Consider the following 17,802-nt stretch of genomic DNA (forward strand, 5'->3'; position numbering starts at 1 on the left):
TGGAGAAACCTGGGTATCTGGGACCTCATAATTCACTAACAAGCCTTTCACCTGGGTAGCTTGTGCACATCCAGCTTGGGCTACCATAGGTCTGGCTGGCCTTGCTTTAGCTGCCTTGTCATTTAGGTGAAACAAATTGCTTAGCTCTTGCTTAGTGCATGTCCTACTGCTGTTTGTACTGCTAGCTCTGAGCCCACATGGTGGTAGGAACAGCTGAGCTGTCTGACTCTTTAATACTGCCCCTGACAGGAATCTCAGCTACTGAAATGGAAATCGGGTTACTCAGGCTGGAGGAGGTCTCTGGCTGCAGTGCAAATAACAGATTTGGATGTATTTCCCTTGCCAGCTTGTCTGGCCATTTGGAGCTGCTGGGTCTTGCCCCCGCATGGCGGTGTGCTGTCTAAGCATAAATTCATCCCTCCTTTTTCTCCTGTGTAGGATCACTATGACTGGGGCTTGCGGGCTATCAAGTCAGTGCTAGTTGTCGCTGGCTCCCTCAAGCGAGATGACCCAGAGCGACCTGAAGACCAAGTTCTGATGCGCTCTCTTCGTGACTTCAACATCCCCAAGATTGTGACTGATGATGTACCGGTGTTTATGGGGCTGATTGGGGATCTTTTCCCCGCATTGGATGTTCCTCGGAAACGTGACCTGAATTTTGAGTCTTTTGTGAGGCAGGCTGTGTTGGACCTCCGACTGCAGGCTGAGGACAACTTTGTGCTCAAAGTAAGACTAAGCGATCTTCTGCCATACCTACGTCTCCATCAGGTCATATGGGTTTTCTCAATCATCTTTGTTTCTACAGAGAGGGCTCTGTGCAATATTCTCCTTGCAGACTGACCTTGATGGAGGACACGGTGTACTATGATGGTTTTGATGCAGTCATGCCTGCCAAAAGACAGCACTGACTCACTCCCTGAGTTTACAAAGAGGCTAACCCTTGTAGCTTCATGACAGGATGGCCTCTGGAGAGCAGAGCCTTGTCAGCTGATGGCTGACAGATGAAAATACTGGTGGAGATTTGACTCCAGGCTGAAGTTTTCACCCATTGTGATTAGAGTGGCTATACCAAACTCAAGGCCAAATTGATTTGTGCATCTTGGTCACATCTTTCTAAACAAAAAGTCCAATGGAATCTGCTTTGTAGAGCTGATCTATAATATGGCATCCTTGTGTGAAATTTGGCCATGTTTTTCTCAGGTGGTGCAGCTGGAGGAGCTGCTGACAGTTCGGCACTCTGTCTTTGTGGTGGGTAACGCAGGCACGGGCAAGTCCCAGGTGATGAGATCTCTGCACAGGACTTACCAGATAATGAAGCGACGGCCTGTCTGGACAGACCTCAACCCTAAAGCGGTCACCAACGATGAGCTTTTTGGGATCATTAACCCAGCAACGAGAGAATGGAAAGATGGTGAGTGTATTTTCATCCCTGAATCTGTAGGAAAAGAAGGAATTATTTTTTTTTTTTAATGAACTGTCTGAGCAGCAGCCAGATGACTGGTTCTTTGTATGCAGGTCTCAAAGCCCGGGTGCTTCTCTGCTGCTCACACCCACGTGAGAGTTTGTAGTTGAAAGGATTTATAGGATGTTTTAGCTATTTGATCTTCAAATGGGAAGTGTAGCATAAACCTGCTTTATCCTATTGCCCTAAGGATAAATGTCATGTCCATTAAGACCAACAGTTACTAGCTCCTAAATGGGGCAGACAGTCTTTCGGCTGGACTAGTGACAGAAGAGAGGTAGGTGCTAGGTTCCCCTCTGCCCTGGGGTGTACGCTGGGGTCCCCCAGTGTGTGCCATCGCTGTCACTGGTAGCAAACACAACCAGCCCTTAAAGTGACGCTTTTCCACCACAGTATTTTCCACCAAATATTGCTTTCCCGTCTCTGCAGTACATCATTGTTTGCCAATCTGTTGATCCTGATCACTCCTGAGGAAAACAAGCTGTGCATTTAAAACTTTCTGAAAGGTCACGGAGATCTAGAGTGAAACTTTTGGCTCTGTCTAATATGGAAAGGCAGCTTTGATTTACATTGGCAGCAGGTTTCGGAGGTGTGGGGGAGGTGAGGGAAGACATTGCCGTAAATCATTCTTGGACAGAATCTCACCAGGAGATGAACTGCCGCCCACCTCTCCTGGCCCCCACTGCGGACCTGATCTGACCCCCCTGATTTGTTCTAGTGTCAGGGTTAATTTCATTTTAATTGTAATTAGGGACCCTAAATCAAAAATGACAGAGGGGAGTGTGGGGGACAGCCTGAACTATGCAGAGTGGCTGCAGCAGCAGATTGAGGACTGCAGGTACTGAACAGCAGGAGGGACCTTTTAAAGGCAGGTTTCCAGTCTTTTCTAGCCTGCAGCAGAGAGTAGATGGCTCTGTCCTGAGGTTTCAAGGCAAATATCTTTTGTGTTAACTAGTCCTTAAAATTTTGTTTCTTTTTGTCAAATAGCAGCAAGGAGATTTTTCCCACAGTCCAACAAGAGATGATGCTGTCATCCCATCACCCCGTTCATTAATGGGAGCTGAATAAGTTGTACGTCTTAGATGGTAAAAGGCCCCACAAGGGAATCCTAAAAGTGTTCTTTGTAGAACCAAGCTCTTCTTTTAAGCCCCAAGACAGCTTTGTGGTGTGGATGCACAAGGTTAGAAGAGAGGCACTTTTCTCTCTGCTGCTGTCATAGTGCATATGAGGAGAGCATTGATGCTCTGAGACAGTAGATGTTTCTGATACTAATGATCTTGGAGCAGATTCAGAGGCAGTTTCCAAGGCACGTGCTCAACATGTGAGGAGCTGAGTGGAGGCAGAGACAGTAAAATGTTTTCTTTTTTTTTTTTGACTTGATCTCAGAATCATATACCTGTTTTGGGTGAGCTGTCCTGCATTTGCTCTATGCAAGCTTTATTTTTGGTCATATACTGCCACTAGCCATTCCTGGTCTGGATCACAAAGAAATAGCTTTTCCTGGAGAAAAGAAGTGGGCTTGTTACAATTCACCAGGAGAGAGGTGCTTTTTCTTTTTTTTTTTTGTTTGCCTGATGTTTTTTCATGAAGACCAGTGTCTCCCCAGGTATTTTCATGTGCAGAGGAGAGCGATAGTTTTGTGGAGTTTTCATTTTCTCTGCAGTACTGCTGTTCTATTCCCAGCATCCTGGCTCTTCTTAACATTCATTATTTACTCCCCTCGAGACACTGTATCCTCTCTGTCTCCTTGATTTTACTGACATTTTGTTCTGTCATTCAATGTCATTCTATGCTTGTTCTCCCCTCAATCTCACTGAAGCCATGACCTGGCATTTAATGCATCTTGATTTCCCTGAAATACTTCGAGCCACAAAAAAACACTTAGAAGAAATTCCAAGGCATATTCAGATGGCTTTCCCTGTGTTGTGTAATTTGTACCTTCTTTTGCCTCTGAGTATCTACTCTTCACTTTTCATACCCCTTATTCTTGGCGGGAATGAAGCTCATGTATAGGTCTTCGGTCATTTTCAGAACGATTCCTTCAAAGCAAACTAGACTCATATCATAATATAGAAATACTTCTTGCTTAAAACACGTACAGGTGCATAGAGTTTTGAATGCTTAAGAGGAAAGCATTCATTATGATAGTTTTTAGTAGGATGCTAGAGAAAAATGTTAGAGCAGGTGGCAGATTTGTTCATCGTGATATTCTTGTCATCTTCCCAGGACTGTTTTCATCAATCATGCGAGAGCTGGCCAACATCACACATGATGGTCCCAAGTGGATGGTACTAGATGGGGATATTGATCCGATGTGGATTGAGTCTCTTAATACAGTGATGGATGATAATAAGGTAATTAGTATAAGTTAAAGAAGTGGACATTCCTTGACTGCATGGTGTGGTTCAGCCTAGGAGAAATGCCTATGCCAAAATAACACCTCCTAGAATAATGCAATTATGGTGATGTTTCTTCAGATATACAAAACAATATTGCATAAAGAAAATAGTGCGTGAGGAAAATAGCCCAAAGCATGCTTTTATGGGAATTTCCCTTTCCTGGAGAACTGGTATCTTGAGTAACCACAGATGTCCTGGTCATAACTTCAGGCCCTTTAAAAATGGCAAATAGGGTCATAATTCTGCACCTTTTCTCCCACCCTAAGGGAGCGCTGCAGTTCATTCTGGTCTGTGGAAGAGAGAGGGATCATTCTACTACCTGTTAGAAATTAGTTGCTTTGCTTGGAGGAGCTGAGCTGACAGCAACCAAACTTCAGTGCAAAGTACCGAGCACTTTTCATTCCTCTTCCCGCGGGATGCATTAATCTCAGGGGTAAGCTGATAGTCTGTCTGCCACGTGCAGGTGCTGACCCTGGCAAGCAATGAGAGAATCCCTCTGAACCCGACAATGCGGCTGGTCTTTGAGATCAGCCACCTGCGCACAGCCACGCCAGCAACCGTGTCCAGAGCAGGTGAGTCCTGGGCCGAGCTTCAGTTGGGGATGCTGCATGGAGAAAGCAGGGTCTGGTGCCATTAAGCAGTCTTTTGTTGGGCAACTTGGTCCCTGTTGAAAGTTTCCAACCTGGGATCATGCCTGCCTTTGGTGGGCAGAGCATGTTCCAGAAGCACACGGACAAACTGAGGATCCTGTCTTCATACATACATGGAGCTGTGATCATCTTGGAGATTTACTCTGAGCTCTCCGACTGTTGATGGGTGAGGACAGCTTCAGCAGTGCCGAGAGAGTGCTCCTGTTGTGCAGGGCCCTGTGTGGACAGGGTGGGGTGTAGCTGGTTGTGTGAAAGTTGCTGAGCAATTCTGCTGAAGGAAAGGAATGTTCTCTGCTGTGTCCTCATGTTTTTTTTCTTACCCTGGGCCGAAAGGGATCCTGTACATCAACCCAGGAGATCTGGGCTGGAATCCTCCAGTGAGCAGCTGGATTGACAGGCGAGAGATCCAGTCAGAAAGAGCCAACCTGACCATTTTGTTTGATAAGTACCTGCCGCCTTGTCTGGACACCCTCAGAACAAGGTAACTTCTGCAGAGTGATTGTATCTCCACCAGCAAAAGCAGGGGGACACCTGTTGCCTTCCAGACCAGCTGTGCTGTGCTGGGGCTGAGGGACACATGGCGTTCGTGGCAGGGTTTCCTCGTTGCCCCTGAGAGCCTTCAGCATCACTGGCTTAACTGCAGAGAAACTGTGAAGCGAGGTCTGGGTGCCAACGCTTCTGTCCTTCCTTTGTCGTCTGGGTCTGGTTTTCATCTGATTTTGATTGGTCCTGTACTTCTTGTGTCAGTGCTGCATCTCTTGGAAAGTAAATCCAGGAGATCCTAAAGAGAAGTTGTCTTGGTCTCCTGATCTGTCAGGCTGGACCCAAGTCCACTCCACAAATCACTGTTCAGTAGAAGAGATTTTAGACCATTGCTGAAGTAAAGTTTTCAGCCTGCTGTTTGGAAGGTGAGAGAGAGCAGGTCTCCTTTTTCCTTCTTCCCACTTTTTTTTCCCCATCCTTCAGTGATAAGAAAGAAATGGGTGTTTGTGAGAGAGGGTAGGATTGCTCTTGAAGCAGTTATCTCTTGAGTTTCTTTTCCTGATGCATTTGAAAAAAAGGAAGTCAGTATTTGCAGACATCCAGCCTGTTGGACACCAATGCAATGCATATGAAGAACTTGGAATTTTGGAAAGGCCCTGATGCTCCTTGGCTTAAGTTAGCTTCAAGGTGATGCCAACAGAGAAGTCATGCAGTTCTTGGTTATCGTGGGAGACAGCTCTCTTAATCATAACGTGATGAAGACTGGCCAAAGTAGAGTCCCAGCAAACCCGAGTAAGGAAGCTTCTCCCATACTCTGCTTCTTAAACTTCCACCTTCATTTAAAAAAAACAAACAACAACAACCAAAAGCCACCACCACCAAAAAAAAATAAAATCAGCATGCAGTTGAACATGGGTGCTATCAACCACAATGAGGACGTTTCAGAAGGGTCTGATGTAGTGAAAGCAGTGGCCTTGGAAATAGGAATTGGGCATCTTAATAGGGAACTGCTCCGTGTGAGACCAAGCTGGTTGTAGCTGTTGGCAGCAAGTCCAATGGACATTTCCCACTCTGTTGCTGACCATTGTGTCAGAGCATGAAATCCGTAGGATTAGCTGCAGACAGCCCTGAGCCAAGTATTTTGGTACCTTGCTTAATTCAGAAATTGTAGAACTAACCTTTCAAATAGCTATAATTACTTTATGGAAGACTTCAGTGCTGCTGCAATATTAGTTTGGAATTCTGTAAGTGTAGCTTAAATGAATGTAAAATGGCAAGATGAAAGGGTTTATTTTATTACTCCTCTATTTGACCGCTTTTGAACTTGTTGGGTTCACAGGAAATCATTGCCTTTAGCAAGTCTTCCATTTTACTTCTTTCAAGAGGATCAAAGTTTTAAAATGCTTGAAACTTCTGATTACTGTTATTACTTGTATATGTGCCAGTGCCAGCAGGTCCAAGGAAGAGAATGAGTGTTCTCTTTATTTCTGTACCCCTGAATAAGACACACACTGAAGAAAAGTAAAATGCTAATATTCCAAAAAAGATTTTCTAGACTTGACTTCCTGTGTTGTAAGTGACTGTATATCTGGACCCAATTACATTTCCTGTGCTTTCAATTTCCTTCCTTTAGGTTTAAGAAGATTATTCCCATTCCTGAGCAGAGCATGGTTCAGATGTTGTGCTACCTCCTTGAATGCCTTCTGACGGAGGAGAACACACCTCCTGACTGTCCCAAGGAGCTGTATGAACTTTACTTTGTCTTTGCTGCTGTCTGGGCCTTTGGTGGATCAATGTTTCAAGACCAGGTAAGAAGGAAGCTGCTGCTTCAGCAATCTTCTAAGCAGGCTTCTTTTTTTTTTTTTCTTTCTTTCTTTTTAGTACTTTCCAAAATGTGCTTTGTCAGTAATGCTGGTTTCCTGGGGCTTGCATGTAGATGATAATCAACTAGAAACCTGAATGCAACGATTCAGTTTGCAGAAGACCTCATTATCTGAAGTGTAGCACCAGAGCAGAAAGGCCAAGGGGTCAAGCGATAAAGGCGGAGGGTTGTTTGCTTATGTAGACGTGTTTCACTGGGGAGAAACATGAAGTTAATTTACAGAGGCATGTGGATATGTATAATGTGATCAAATTAAGGCTGATTTATCAGATGAATATATCAGCGGGGCAGTCTTGATCATCAGATTGTGCAGATAGGCATTTCATTGTGCAACACAAACCAGATGGTGCTTTGCCACCACTGGCTTTTATTAAAAATAGGTTTACATCAGGAATCAGTTGTCCTCAATTTGTGATAAAAGCATGTAAGAAAGAGATGTGGTCAGTGGGGCAGGATGGGGATTACAGGTGTCCGTTTAAGTGGAAGTAGACAGCAGCTCTGCCCTTTGAGGTACTCTTTGCTTGGAGCATCCTGGAGAGCCTGTGGGGCTGTCAGAGAAGCTCAAAAGTTTGGTGCCCGTTGGATGCTGAAGTCTTCAATCTGGCCAGAAGTGTTATATGGCTGTTGAGCATCTGTGAAAATCATACACAAAAAGTGAAAAAGAGTCCCTCTTCAGAGGGTGTGCGTCCCTCAGGGTCTGGCCAAGGCTCTTCTGACCTTTGTCAGGACCTCTTGTCTCCCTTGTCCCACTTTAATGCAGAAAAGTAGCTGCACAGCCAGTTTGCGGAGGTTGGGGTTGATGTTTGCAGGCACTCACCGTGAGCTCCCTCAGGGCAGCCGGCTCTTTGGTGTGTTCTGGTGTGAGCTGCTGGGCTCAGTCAAGCTACTGAAGGACTGATGTCCCTCACCCAGGGTTACAGTGCTTGAGGACACAACCTAGAGGCCAAGATCTCCCTGGGGCAGGAGGGTTAATCAGGCCATGGATCACCAGTCTTTGACATTCAAAGTACACTGGTGTCTGAGAGGCGGAGGAAGACAGGGCACTGCTTTCCATGCTGCTTCCCGCAGTACATCTATCCTATGGATTAATCACAGCTGTCAGCCTCCAAATCCATCAGCTTGCTTTAGACGGGGTGGGTGTGATCCCTTCAGTGATGGTATTGTTATAAGACTGAGTTTTCTCAAGGTCAGTGTTTAATACTGCACATTTTCAGCCCCTCGTCAGACACTGTTGCTCAAAAAGTGGGACAAGCACAGACGTTTCCTGCTGAGCTGGAGCACAGCTGCTTTGGTGGAGGCTTTCGTATGGGAACACAGAATCACAGAATCACAGAATTGTCTAGGTTGGAAGAGACCTCCAAGATCATCTAGTCCAACCTCAGCCCTAACACTAACAAGTCCTACACTAAACCATATCACTAAGGGCTACATCTAAACGTCTTTTAAAGACCTCCAGGGATGGTGACTCCACCACCTCCCTGGGCAGCCCATTCCAATGCCTAACAACCCTTTCAGTAAAAAAGTCCTTCCTAACATCCAACCTAAACCTCCCCTGGCGCAACTTTAGCCCATTTACCCTCGTCCTGTCACCAGGCACATGGGAGAATAGACCAGTCCCCACCTCGCTACAGCCTCCTTTAAGGTATCTATAGAGAGCGATGAGGTCTCCCCTGAGCCTCCTCTTCTCCAGGCTAAACAACCCCAGCTCCCTCAGCCGCTCCTCGTAAGACTTGTTTTCCAGACCCCTCACCAGCTTCGTTGCCCTTCTCTGGACTCTCTCAAGCACCTCCATGTCCTTCTTGTAGTGAGGGGCCCAAAACTGAACACAGTACTCGAGGAGCGGCCTCACCAGAGCTGAGTACAGGGGGAGACCATGAGATCCTCTGTAGACTTGCCCTGGGGAAGCAGGGAAGGATGAAGGGGGATTTATTTTCACCCTGGCTCCCTGTTCTGCCCCATTTCCCAGCTGCGTGGCTCAGCTTGGTGCAGTCTGGCTGTCTCTTGATTTCCAAGGAATTGGAAAAGCTGCTGTTTTTTACAGCTTCCCACTGTTACCAGGAATAACAGACAAGATGACGGTGGGCTGCATGTCCGAGCACCACTGTGACACTGCTGGTGTTGGGGCCACCTTTGGCTCTGTTCCACAGTGTTGTGCCCATGCTTCAGTGATGGTTTTGCATCCTCTGCTGGCCTTGCTGCCTCCAGGTGGATGGCTTTGTAAGCTGGAGAATTTGAAAGTCACTGGTTCAGAGGCAGGCAGGAGAAACCTGAGACACTTAAAGAAGGGTCTAAGAGCGCACATGGTACCTGAAGTCCTGGACTTTGAGTGCCAGGTTGTCAGCAAGTGGCACAGGGATCAATGTGAGCAGTTGCAAAGCCTGTGTCTAGAGGTATGTTGGGCATCTGCTCGAGCTGCTCACTGTGGGTCTGTCCAGTCCCTGCTGGGAATCTGTCTAGTGATTGCATCTTCTCATCAAAGAACACCTCATCCCCACGTCTAAAGCACGTTATGCTGATGTGGTGGTCTGCCCAGTGCTGGGGGACTGCTACTGAGGGCTCAGAGGTGCAGTTCTGATCTTCAGCGGGCCCCTGTTTTGCCTGGACTATGCAGGAGGTCCCTGGAAGGACCTGACACCAAAGCTCGTACCCCAGCTTGGGCAGAGGCCTTGCCATTTGCAGATGTTGCTCAAGTGCTCTCACAGGGTCTCTTTGTATTTTTTCCACGTGCCTCACCAGTGGCCAGAAACACCTGCTGGACTGCTCACATTTGCTTCATAGCAAGGAACAGATGCTTCCAAAAATGAAAAGCAGCACAGCCCGAGCTAGACTCGGTGCCTACCTGGACCCTTCAAGTTCTCTTGATGGCTGTGAGAGCCCAGCTTTCCCAGTCCTTGTGGAGGACTTGACCCCTCCATTTCCCATGTGCCAGGTGGGAAATAATCAGCCTCAGTGTTGTCAGTGCAGAGTGATTAAAAAGAAAACAGCAAAGCCTGGAAGCACTGATTTTGCTTGCTGCAGCAGTGCAACTGCTGCCTAATCAGAGGAGCTTAAGGTTCCTTCAGCAAGCTGGTGGGAATGCAGTTGTGTGGCAGATGGGTGCCATGTTCCCCACAGCCTAGCTCTTTTGCATCCCGGGGTCGGTCTCTGGCATCGCTCTGTGTGGCCCAGCATGGTTTGCAGATGTTTCTGCACTGCCAGGGCCTGGTGGGCCATCAAGCAGCACGCTCTTGCATCCTTTGTGTGGGTTGCAGGAGGAGCTGTGCACAGGCACTGCATCCCTCCGGGAGATTTGGCTTGGAGGTTGGGCTATGCAGCGCTGCTTTTGATGCTCTGTAAATGTCAGAGCTGAGAGTGTAAGGCTACAGCAGTCCGAATGAAGGGAAGCCTGATGAAAAATGATCCAATATAAAATCTGTTTATTGCTCTCCATTGAAGGTGCCCTTCGTGTTGACCTTTTGCTGCTGAAATGTCAGGATAAAGAGTCTGGAAGGCTTCCCGCTACCCCGCGCTTGTTGGTGGGTAGCGGAGCCTCCGTGTAAAAACAGATGATAGATTTGCCATTTCAAGGCTCTGGAATTAGTGGAAATCCATATAGGGTTTTTATTAAGGAAGCAGTTTGATCTGAAGACTGTTCTGGCAAAGGAGCTGGGGCTGGAGCATCTCCACCAAGCTGCTCGGTGAGGGAAGGCAGGCAGCGCAGCTCAGTGCAGCTGCAGGCAGTTTGGATGTGCAGGGGCAAGGGCACCCTCGTGAGAAGGCTTTTAGCACTGAGGCACGTCCCTCTGCTGAAGCCTGCTCTGCAACTGGCGCTGAGGAGTTAGAACAACAGGAGAATGGAGAATTACAGTTATTCTACCTCTCTGAATAGCACGAGGCTGCAAAATCAGGGATACTAATAACCTGTTTTTAAACATCCTCTGGGTTTTTTTGGTGGATGGTAGCTCAGGGGACTTTACAGTGGATGTTCAGCTCATTTCAAACCTGTGTTTCCTGATGGAAGTTTATCAGTCTACAGGCAGCGTGTTGGCAGTCCCAGCTGGGTTTCTGTCCTGGAAAAGCACATCGCATGGCTGTGGGGAGGAGAGTCCCATAGATGCCCCAGGGCGACTGTTAAAACTGGCTAAATTTTGCATCCAGTATTTCACAGACATCGTTTTAACAGCAACTTTCTATTCCTTCCCCTGCCTGCTTCTCCCCAGGGCAGAATGCTGAAATACCCACTGTTTGCATGGAGACTTGCCCAGTATCATACAGGAGATCAGTAACAGAAGGGGAAGCTAAGCACATCTTGCAAATCCTGAACCAGTGTCAAAAGCAAAAGCATCATCCCAACTCTTGCAAAATTTCAGATGCTCCAAAATCTCCATGCGTAGAAAGACGTAGTGGGGAAAGCCGAGACAGCAGATGTTTCCAGGGCAGTGCGGCAGAAATGCAGCAGGGCTGAAGGGGCCTGGTCCCTCTCCGGTGTTTTTGTGTAGTGGTACAATTCTGCTTCTCCAGAATGCTATAGCTTGAAAAGAGGCCAGAAGACAACAACTAAGTATTAACAGACTGACATGATTTATGAGGAAAGGCTTTAGTATGCATGCTTTGACTAACCATGACCACAGATGTAGACGGATGTTGTGTCCTTGTCTGTTGGAAGAAGCAGGCACCAAGAATCAATCAAGTGGTCTGTTTAGTCACAGGCACGTATTTCTCTTTTTCAAATTGATCCATCCATTTAATCTCAGACATACCAAGAGTGATCAACACAGAGGATGAATTATTTGGGTGAGTAAAAAGGAGTGATGAGAAGAAGTGGAGAAAATGAAAAATTAGGCTTAAGAATAGGAAAAAGAGTAAGATCGTTATACTGTGGAATATATTTTAAGGACCAGTCCCCCTTTGGTAGACTCAGACAAGATTACATTCTCCATCACTGATGAATTTCTCGAGATTAACATATTTTCTTTCCCTCTTGTTTTGCAGCTTGTGGACTACAGAGTGGAGTTCAGCAAGTGGTGGGTGGCAGAATTCAAGACTATTAAGTTTCCCTCTCAGGGAACAGTCTTCGACTTTTACGTTGATCCCGAAACAAAGAAGTTTGAGCCTTGGTCTAAACTGATTCCCCAGTTTGAATTTGATCCAGAAATGCCATTACAGGTTTGTGAGCAGTGTGTGGCTTTGTCGGGGAGGAATTAATGCATTTTAGTGATTGTAAGCAGGCGTTCTGATGAAGTATGATGAAAGGTCAAGCATTTCTTAATAAGGATGGCTTTCTGCATGAGGTACAACTAAATTATCCAGTTTCCTTTGCTGTGCTTCGGCTGTGAAGAGTAGTATTCCACTGGCCTTTCAGTTATGACCAATGTACATCAGGGGCAGGCTCAGATCCACCTCGATGACCCAGGAGCGGGCGCCAGGGTGCAGGCAGAGGGGTGGACTTGGCCAAGGAGTGTGGCCCACAGAAAGAAGTGGGATGTGACACAACGTAGTGACAAAGCCCCCAACATGCCATGTCGTCATTCTGTGCCAACCTGAAAATAGGGATGTTTTTAATGGTTGGGCCAAAAAAAGAGAGTTTCTGCAGGTAGGGAATTGTGTTTGCCAGCTACGCTTTTCCTTCCTTTTAGAAGTGCCAATGGGAACAGATGACTTGAAAAAAATTGTTACCATTTTAGCAAAATGTCTGTTTGTGGGGAGATCCAGATGCTGCTGCCAGCATCCAGCTGTCAAGGTTTCATCTCTGCAGACAGTTTAATTGTAACGGCTGGCAACAGCTTATCATTCCCCTTCCCAGTGAGATCTAGAAGCAGGGGTCTCCTCACCCATTCCTGGCTTTCCCAATTTTTCTTCTCCCCAGAACATGGCTGTGGGATTGTGGCAGTGAAGGGAATCACTCACTTTCTTGTTATTCCCCTCTCAGGCTTGCCTGGTGCCCACTACTGAGACGGTCCGGCTGCGGTACTTCATGGACAGGCTCCTGGAGCGCCAGCGCCCCGTGATGCTGGTGGGCAATGCGGGCACGGGGAAGTCTGTGCTGGTGGGGGACAAGCTCTCCTCTCTGGACACAGATGCGTACGTGGTAAAGAAGGTCCCGTTCAACTACTACACCACCTCTGCCATGCTGCAAGGTGAGGCAACGGCTGGGACATGGGATTTCTGCCTGGCAGGGCACCCAATTCCCGGGATTCCAGTGGGGTTTGAAGTGGGGCACTCACTGTGGCGCTTGAAGAGGAACCCGTAGGTGTGCTGCCTGTGTGGTTTGTGTGCTCTCTGCTGACGGTGTGAAACCCTGAGCTCACTGGCCCCTGTTTTTGTGGGAGATGATGCTTTCGAACATGCGGATTTGAATTCTGAATGCCAATGACTGGTTCAGGGTTGTGCCAAAGTGTGTGCTTAAATCTGCTGCTATTTCGCAAAGCACACAGCTCATACTTGACTTGAGGTGTGTCTTTAAGGTGCTTGAATTTAAGCCTATGCAGAATAGGGTGAGATTCTTGGCTAGGATCCAAACTATCCTCAGGGTGCGATGATAGGAATTGCATCCCAATTAGCAGAGAGGATGGTGCTAATGGAGACGTGCAAGGCTGTAAGCCAGGGCTGCTGGCTTCTGGTGCTGTCTCACCTTTTAGCCAGTCTCATAGCCCTGAGCAGGGACATGGCAGTAGCCTCCCTTTTCTCCTATCTGGTCCCCTCTTTTCTTTTCTCCCGATCTGGGGTCTCCATGAAATGCCCTTGAGTTGGTAAATGGGTTGTGCTGTCTATCTGTCCACCTGACTGCCTCTGTGGGGGAATGTGTGCTCATTTATTGCTGTACGGATGGTGCGAGCGTGTGCAGGTGCTGAGATTTATACAGACAGACCTGGCAGTGCGTCCCTATTTACTGTGGCCATGAGCTATGGTCTGAGACGGGCACTTTCGTCCTCTGTAGAGAGGAGCAAGTCATCTTGCTTGGGGATGAAGACGTGGCTATGAGATTAGCATTGGGAAGCATGATTTATGCTGCTCGGCGTGCTTCCCTACTGCTCATTTTTTAGAGTTAATTTGTTCTATTTTTGTGCAGTTTGTCAGTTGGCTGCTTTTTTTTTTTTTTTTCCCCCAGCAGGCACCTCTTTAAATTTGTAAAAACATGGATACAAAGCAGTTTTGTTGTTTTTTTTTTCTCCTCTTTAAAAAAGGTAAACCTTAAAGCCAACAATTTCTTAGACAAGGCGCCTGTTGGTGCAGAGATTTATGAGTAGCAGAGTGTGGGTCTTTTAGGGACAGCGCAGGTACATGCTTCAAACCATCCTTATGGGCCCCGTGGCTTACAAAACAGCCGTGTCCATAGGGACAAATGGAGCCAGACATCCCCTCTGCTATGGTCTGGGGCCAGCGTGGGGGATTTTTTGGTGTGTTTTGACCAAAAGCCACTCTGTTGCAGTTGTTGTTCTCCTGAAGTTTGCTACTCTCAGCTCTTTTACCTGGACTTGGTCTACTCCTCCAACTGCTTTTTGCGGTCTTGGACCTCCGCTCCCCCTGGAGATGCAGCCCCGTCTTCCATGCACCCTTCCTCCCTTGCTTCTGGGATTCCGATCCTTTCCGTTCCAGATCTGCCTGGAGAAAATTGCAAGAAACATCCCCCCCCAGTTAACAGGCAGCAGGCAGGAGGAATTACACTTGCAAAGCCCCGTTTGCAGTGACTGTTTCTTTCAGGTGCTAATTTGAGTATGTCAGGATCTCTGAGGAAGAGACGCGGACCCTTTGTTATTATTGTGAGATAGGCTTCGAATTAAAATGCAACTTTCACGAACACGTCACTTGATCCACAGTAATTACATTTCAGTGTGATGAATCTCCTGCATACTTGTTTAACCTCAAAAAGGGCTGATTTTATATGTTAATTAAGGACTAATTAAATTTAAATTAAATGCTTATTTGAAACACTTAATTTAACTTGCTACCAGAAATCTCAAATATTATGGTTTTATTGAAGGGGGAGAGATACTCCACTGAGGCAAGATTCATCATTTTTCTTAACACAATTCATTCCTTTGTGCAGCAACTGTCTGTGACAAGAAATCAGCTGAATTTTGAGTAGTGGGAAAGAAAAGCTCTCTGAAACGCACTGAAGCAGTAAAAAAAAAAAAAAAAAATAAGTGGTGATTTAAAATATATATAATTCATGGTCTGAAAAAACAGAATATAAATCTCCCTTAATAACTTCTGCACATGATTAAATACACAGCTTTAACAAGGAGAGTTTTATAAAAAAGTTCCCAGTCCCATTTACATTTGCAGGTCTTGTCTAATTACAAAAAATGCTACTTACCGTGCTGCTATGTGTCTGTTGACAACCCTGTGTAAATGAAACAAATTCTGCCTCCATCTTTGGAAGAGCAATGAGCCCCCAAGACTGAAGATGCTCTTGAAGTCAGCTCATGGGAGAAAATCCATCCCATCTGAACAGAAGATAACTTCTTCTGTTTGTTTTTCCACTTACTCAGTCAGTAAAGGTTGCTTAGGCTGGAATCAATAGCTATGAAACATTCTGTGCAGGAATACCGGTTGATTTTTATTAAATATCAGCCTGGTGTTGTAAATATTCATTATGTTTTATAATCTACAACATATAACCTCAGCCTCCTGCTAAAACAAAGTAATATCTTCCAAAACTTTAAAACAAGAAACTTTTCTTTGCATCCTTTTCCTTGCTCGTGCATGACCCTACTGACAACTGGGTGGTATTTTGGCAGCTCATGTTGGAAATTAGTCTTGTCAAATTATCTGGAGATTCGGGCGTTTTGGGGGGGGGGGGGCGGGCGGGCGGGCATCAGGGAACTTGTGTGTACATGGTTAATAAAATTAACATATTATTTTATTTGTCCTGATGATATCCAGGAATTTGCCCCCCAAATCACGGATTCCTTTTGCCTAAATGAGGGAAAATGCATCTACCTTCACAAAACCAGTGGCATGATATAGGTCAGAATAAGCCCAGACAGTAAGATTTAGTTTAAAAAATGATGCAGAAGGGATTCTGAGGCTCAGTCTTGCTTTTGTTTGGTCTGAAGTAGATCCCTTTTGCAGCAGACTATTAGCTTGCCATATTTAGTTTGAAATAAGGAATATAACTTTCTGGTTTGGGTCGATTTGGACCAAAAAGCTGCCCAAAGGTCTCTGCCAGCCCTGTGCAGGGCTCCCAGCCACTCTCCAGATGCAGCTCGGGGGCAGCCACTGTCCTGCTGGTGAACAGCATCCTGTGCCAAGACCAACTGTTCCTCCCAAAAAAGCAGCAACCAGCTCTCCTTGGGCCAGCTGCGGGGGGCCCGGCGCTTTCCCCTGTGCTGTGAGAGCAGTCCTGCCCGTCCTGTGCACCGCGCGGCTCCTCGGGGCTGATGCAGCTGCACGCAGCACAACGTGGAGCTGGGGTGGGAAGCCTTTTTTTTGTTGTGCTGACATGAGCCCGTTGTTGGTTTAACTTTGCATCTCTGCCTCCATACAGGTGTGCTTGAGAAGCCTCTGGATAAAAAGGCTGGCAGAAATTATGGCCCTCCGGGTACAAAGAAGCTCATCTATTTCATCGATGACATGAACATGCCAGAAGTGGATGCTTACGGGACGGTGCAGCCCCATACACTCATCAGGCAGCACCTGGACTATGGTCACTGGTAGGAGGCTGCTTGGGCTGCATCATGCAAGACCTTTTTGTTCAGTTCCAGCCTTCGGGATGAAGTTGAAGTGCAGTTCTCCCTTCCTGGCCTGCTTTTGCCGTTGCATCTTTCTGGGGTTGGAGGCTGATGGGCACGCACTCAGGGCATTTCCTCTTCCCCACCAAAGCAACTCACTTGCTCCCAGCCTGGTTGAGAGGTGCTTTGCTCTGCTCCTGGCATGCTCTGGGGCTGTGGTCTTGATGCAGAGCCTGCAAGAGGAGTACGATGCTGTGCTTCGGTGCCCTGCAACGCTGAGATCAGGGGAAGGCGGTGGATCTGGCCTCTGCTGGGATGCAGCCTCCCTGCTGAGCCCCTGCTGTGCACGCCTGATGTTTTCAGGCAGGCAGCAGCAAACAAGTGTTTTCTAGGCAGAAGTAATTTGAAGAAAAAGAAGTAATGGTGCTTGGGAAGGAGATGGGTGCAATTTACATGGTAGCTGGTAGCGCTGTGAGGGACAGGAATATTCTCATCTCCCTACATGGGGAATACCAGGCAGGGAGGCGCAGCAGCATCCAGCTTCTTAGACATGCGTGCACCTGAGCTTGGCCAAAAGCTTCCGTGGTATGAAGACAGGCAGAAATTCAGGACTTCCTGGGTATAGAGACAGGCAGAAGTTTGGGGCCATGGGTGTGGGTGAAGCAGGAGTGGGGCAGAGAGACATTTCTGCTGGTTGCACAGGTCAGAGTGCTGGTGGCACACAGGATGCAGTGTGGCCCATCCTGGGCACGTCGGGGTTTTCAGCCCACGCTCTTAGCAGTGCCCATAGGATGTCACACACTTGCGGGCTTTGCTCAGAGCTTCTTATCCGCTAATAAATACTAGCTACAGGTTGTTGAAGCTGAAAGATTTTCAGCAAGAGAGCAGGACTCCTGTGTGCCCCAGGACAAGCCTGGACACTGCCTTGGCAAGGTGCAGGGTTGGATCTCCAGCTTCATTGCGGCACTGAAGCCAATCCGGACTTCAGCGGTCACCCAGCTGCTGCTTTTATTTTGCCCAAAGGTACGACAGGACCAAGCTGTCGCTGAAGGAGATCACAAATGTGCAGTATGTATCGTGCATGAACCCGACTGCTGGCAGCTTCACTATCAACCCACGTCTGCAGGTAAAGCCCTGTTCAGGGTCAGGCAAGTTGCTGATTTTATTTCAGAGTGGGTTATTTAAGCGTGAAGCCAGAGGAAAACCAGTGGCAGGTGCTGCTTTTGTTTTATCAGTAGAAATTGCATGTTTCAGTGGGGAGACCATAAATCAT

At 47.1% G+C, this 17,802-nt stretch overlaps 1 protein-coding gene across 1 annotated transcript in view; it reads left to right on the forward strand.

Moving 5' to 3' along the window:
• DNAH9 (dynein axonemal heavy chain 9) overlaps positions 1 to 17,802 on the forward strand; it is a 198,131-nt gene that overhangs the window by 52,345 nt on the left and 127,984 nt on the right. Inside the window, 10 exon segments of the mRNA XM_066980302.1 lie at positions 439 to 726; positions 1,201 to 1,411; positions 3,689 to 3,816; positions 4,325 to 4,433; positions 4,845 to 4,992; positions 6,628 to 6,802; positions 11,848 to 12,021; positions 12,785 to 12,992; positions 16,346 to 16,511; positions 17,553 to 17,655. Of these exon segments, the coding sequence (XP_066836403.1) occupies positions 439 to 726; positions 1,201 to 1,411; positions 3,689 to 3,816; positions 4,325 to 4,433; positions 4,845 to 4,992; positions 6,628 to 6,802; positions 11,848 to 12,021; positions 12,785 to 12,992; positions 16,346 to 16,511; positions 17,553 to 17,655 (1,710 nt within the window).

The sequence above is a fragment of the Anser cygnoides genome, chromosome 19 (assembly GCF_040182565.1).
Source record: "Anser cygnoides isolate HZ-2024a breed goose chromosome 19, Taihu_goose_T2T_genome, whole genome shotgun sequence".
NCBI classification, from domain to species: domain Eukaryota; kingdom Metazoa; phylum Chordata; class Aves; order Anseriformes; family Anatidae; genus Anser; species Anser cygnoides.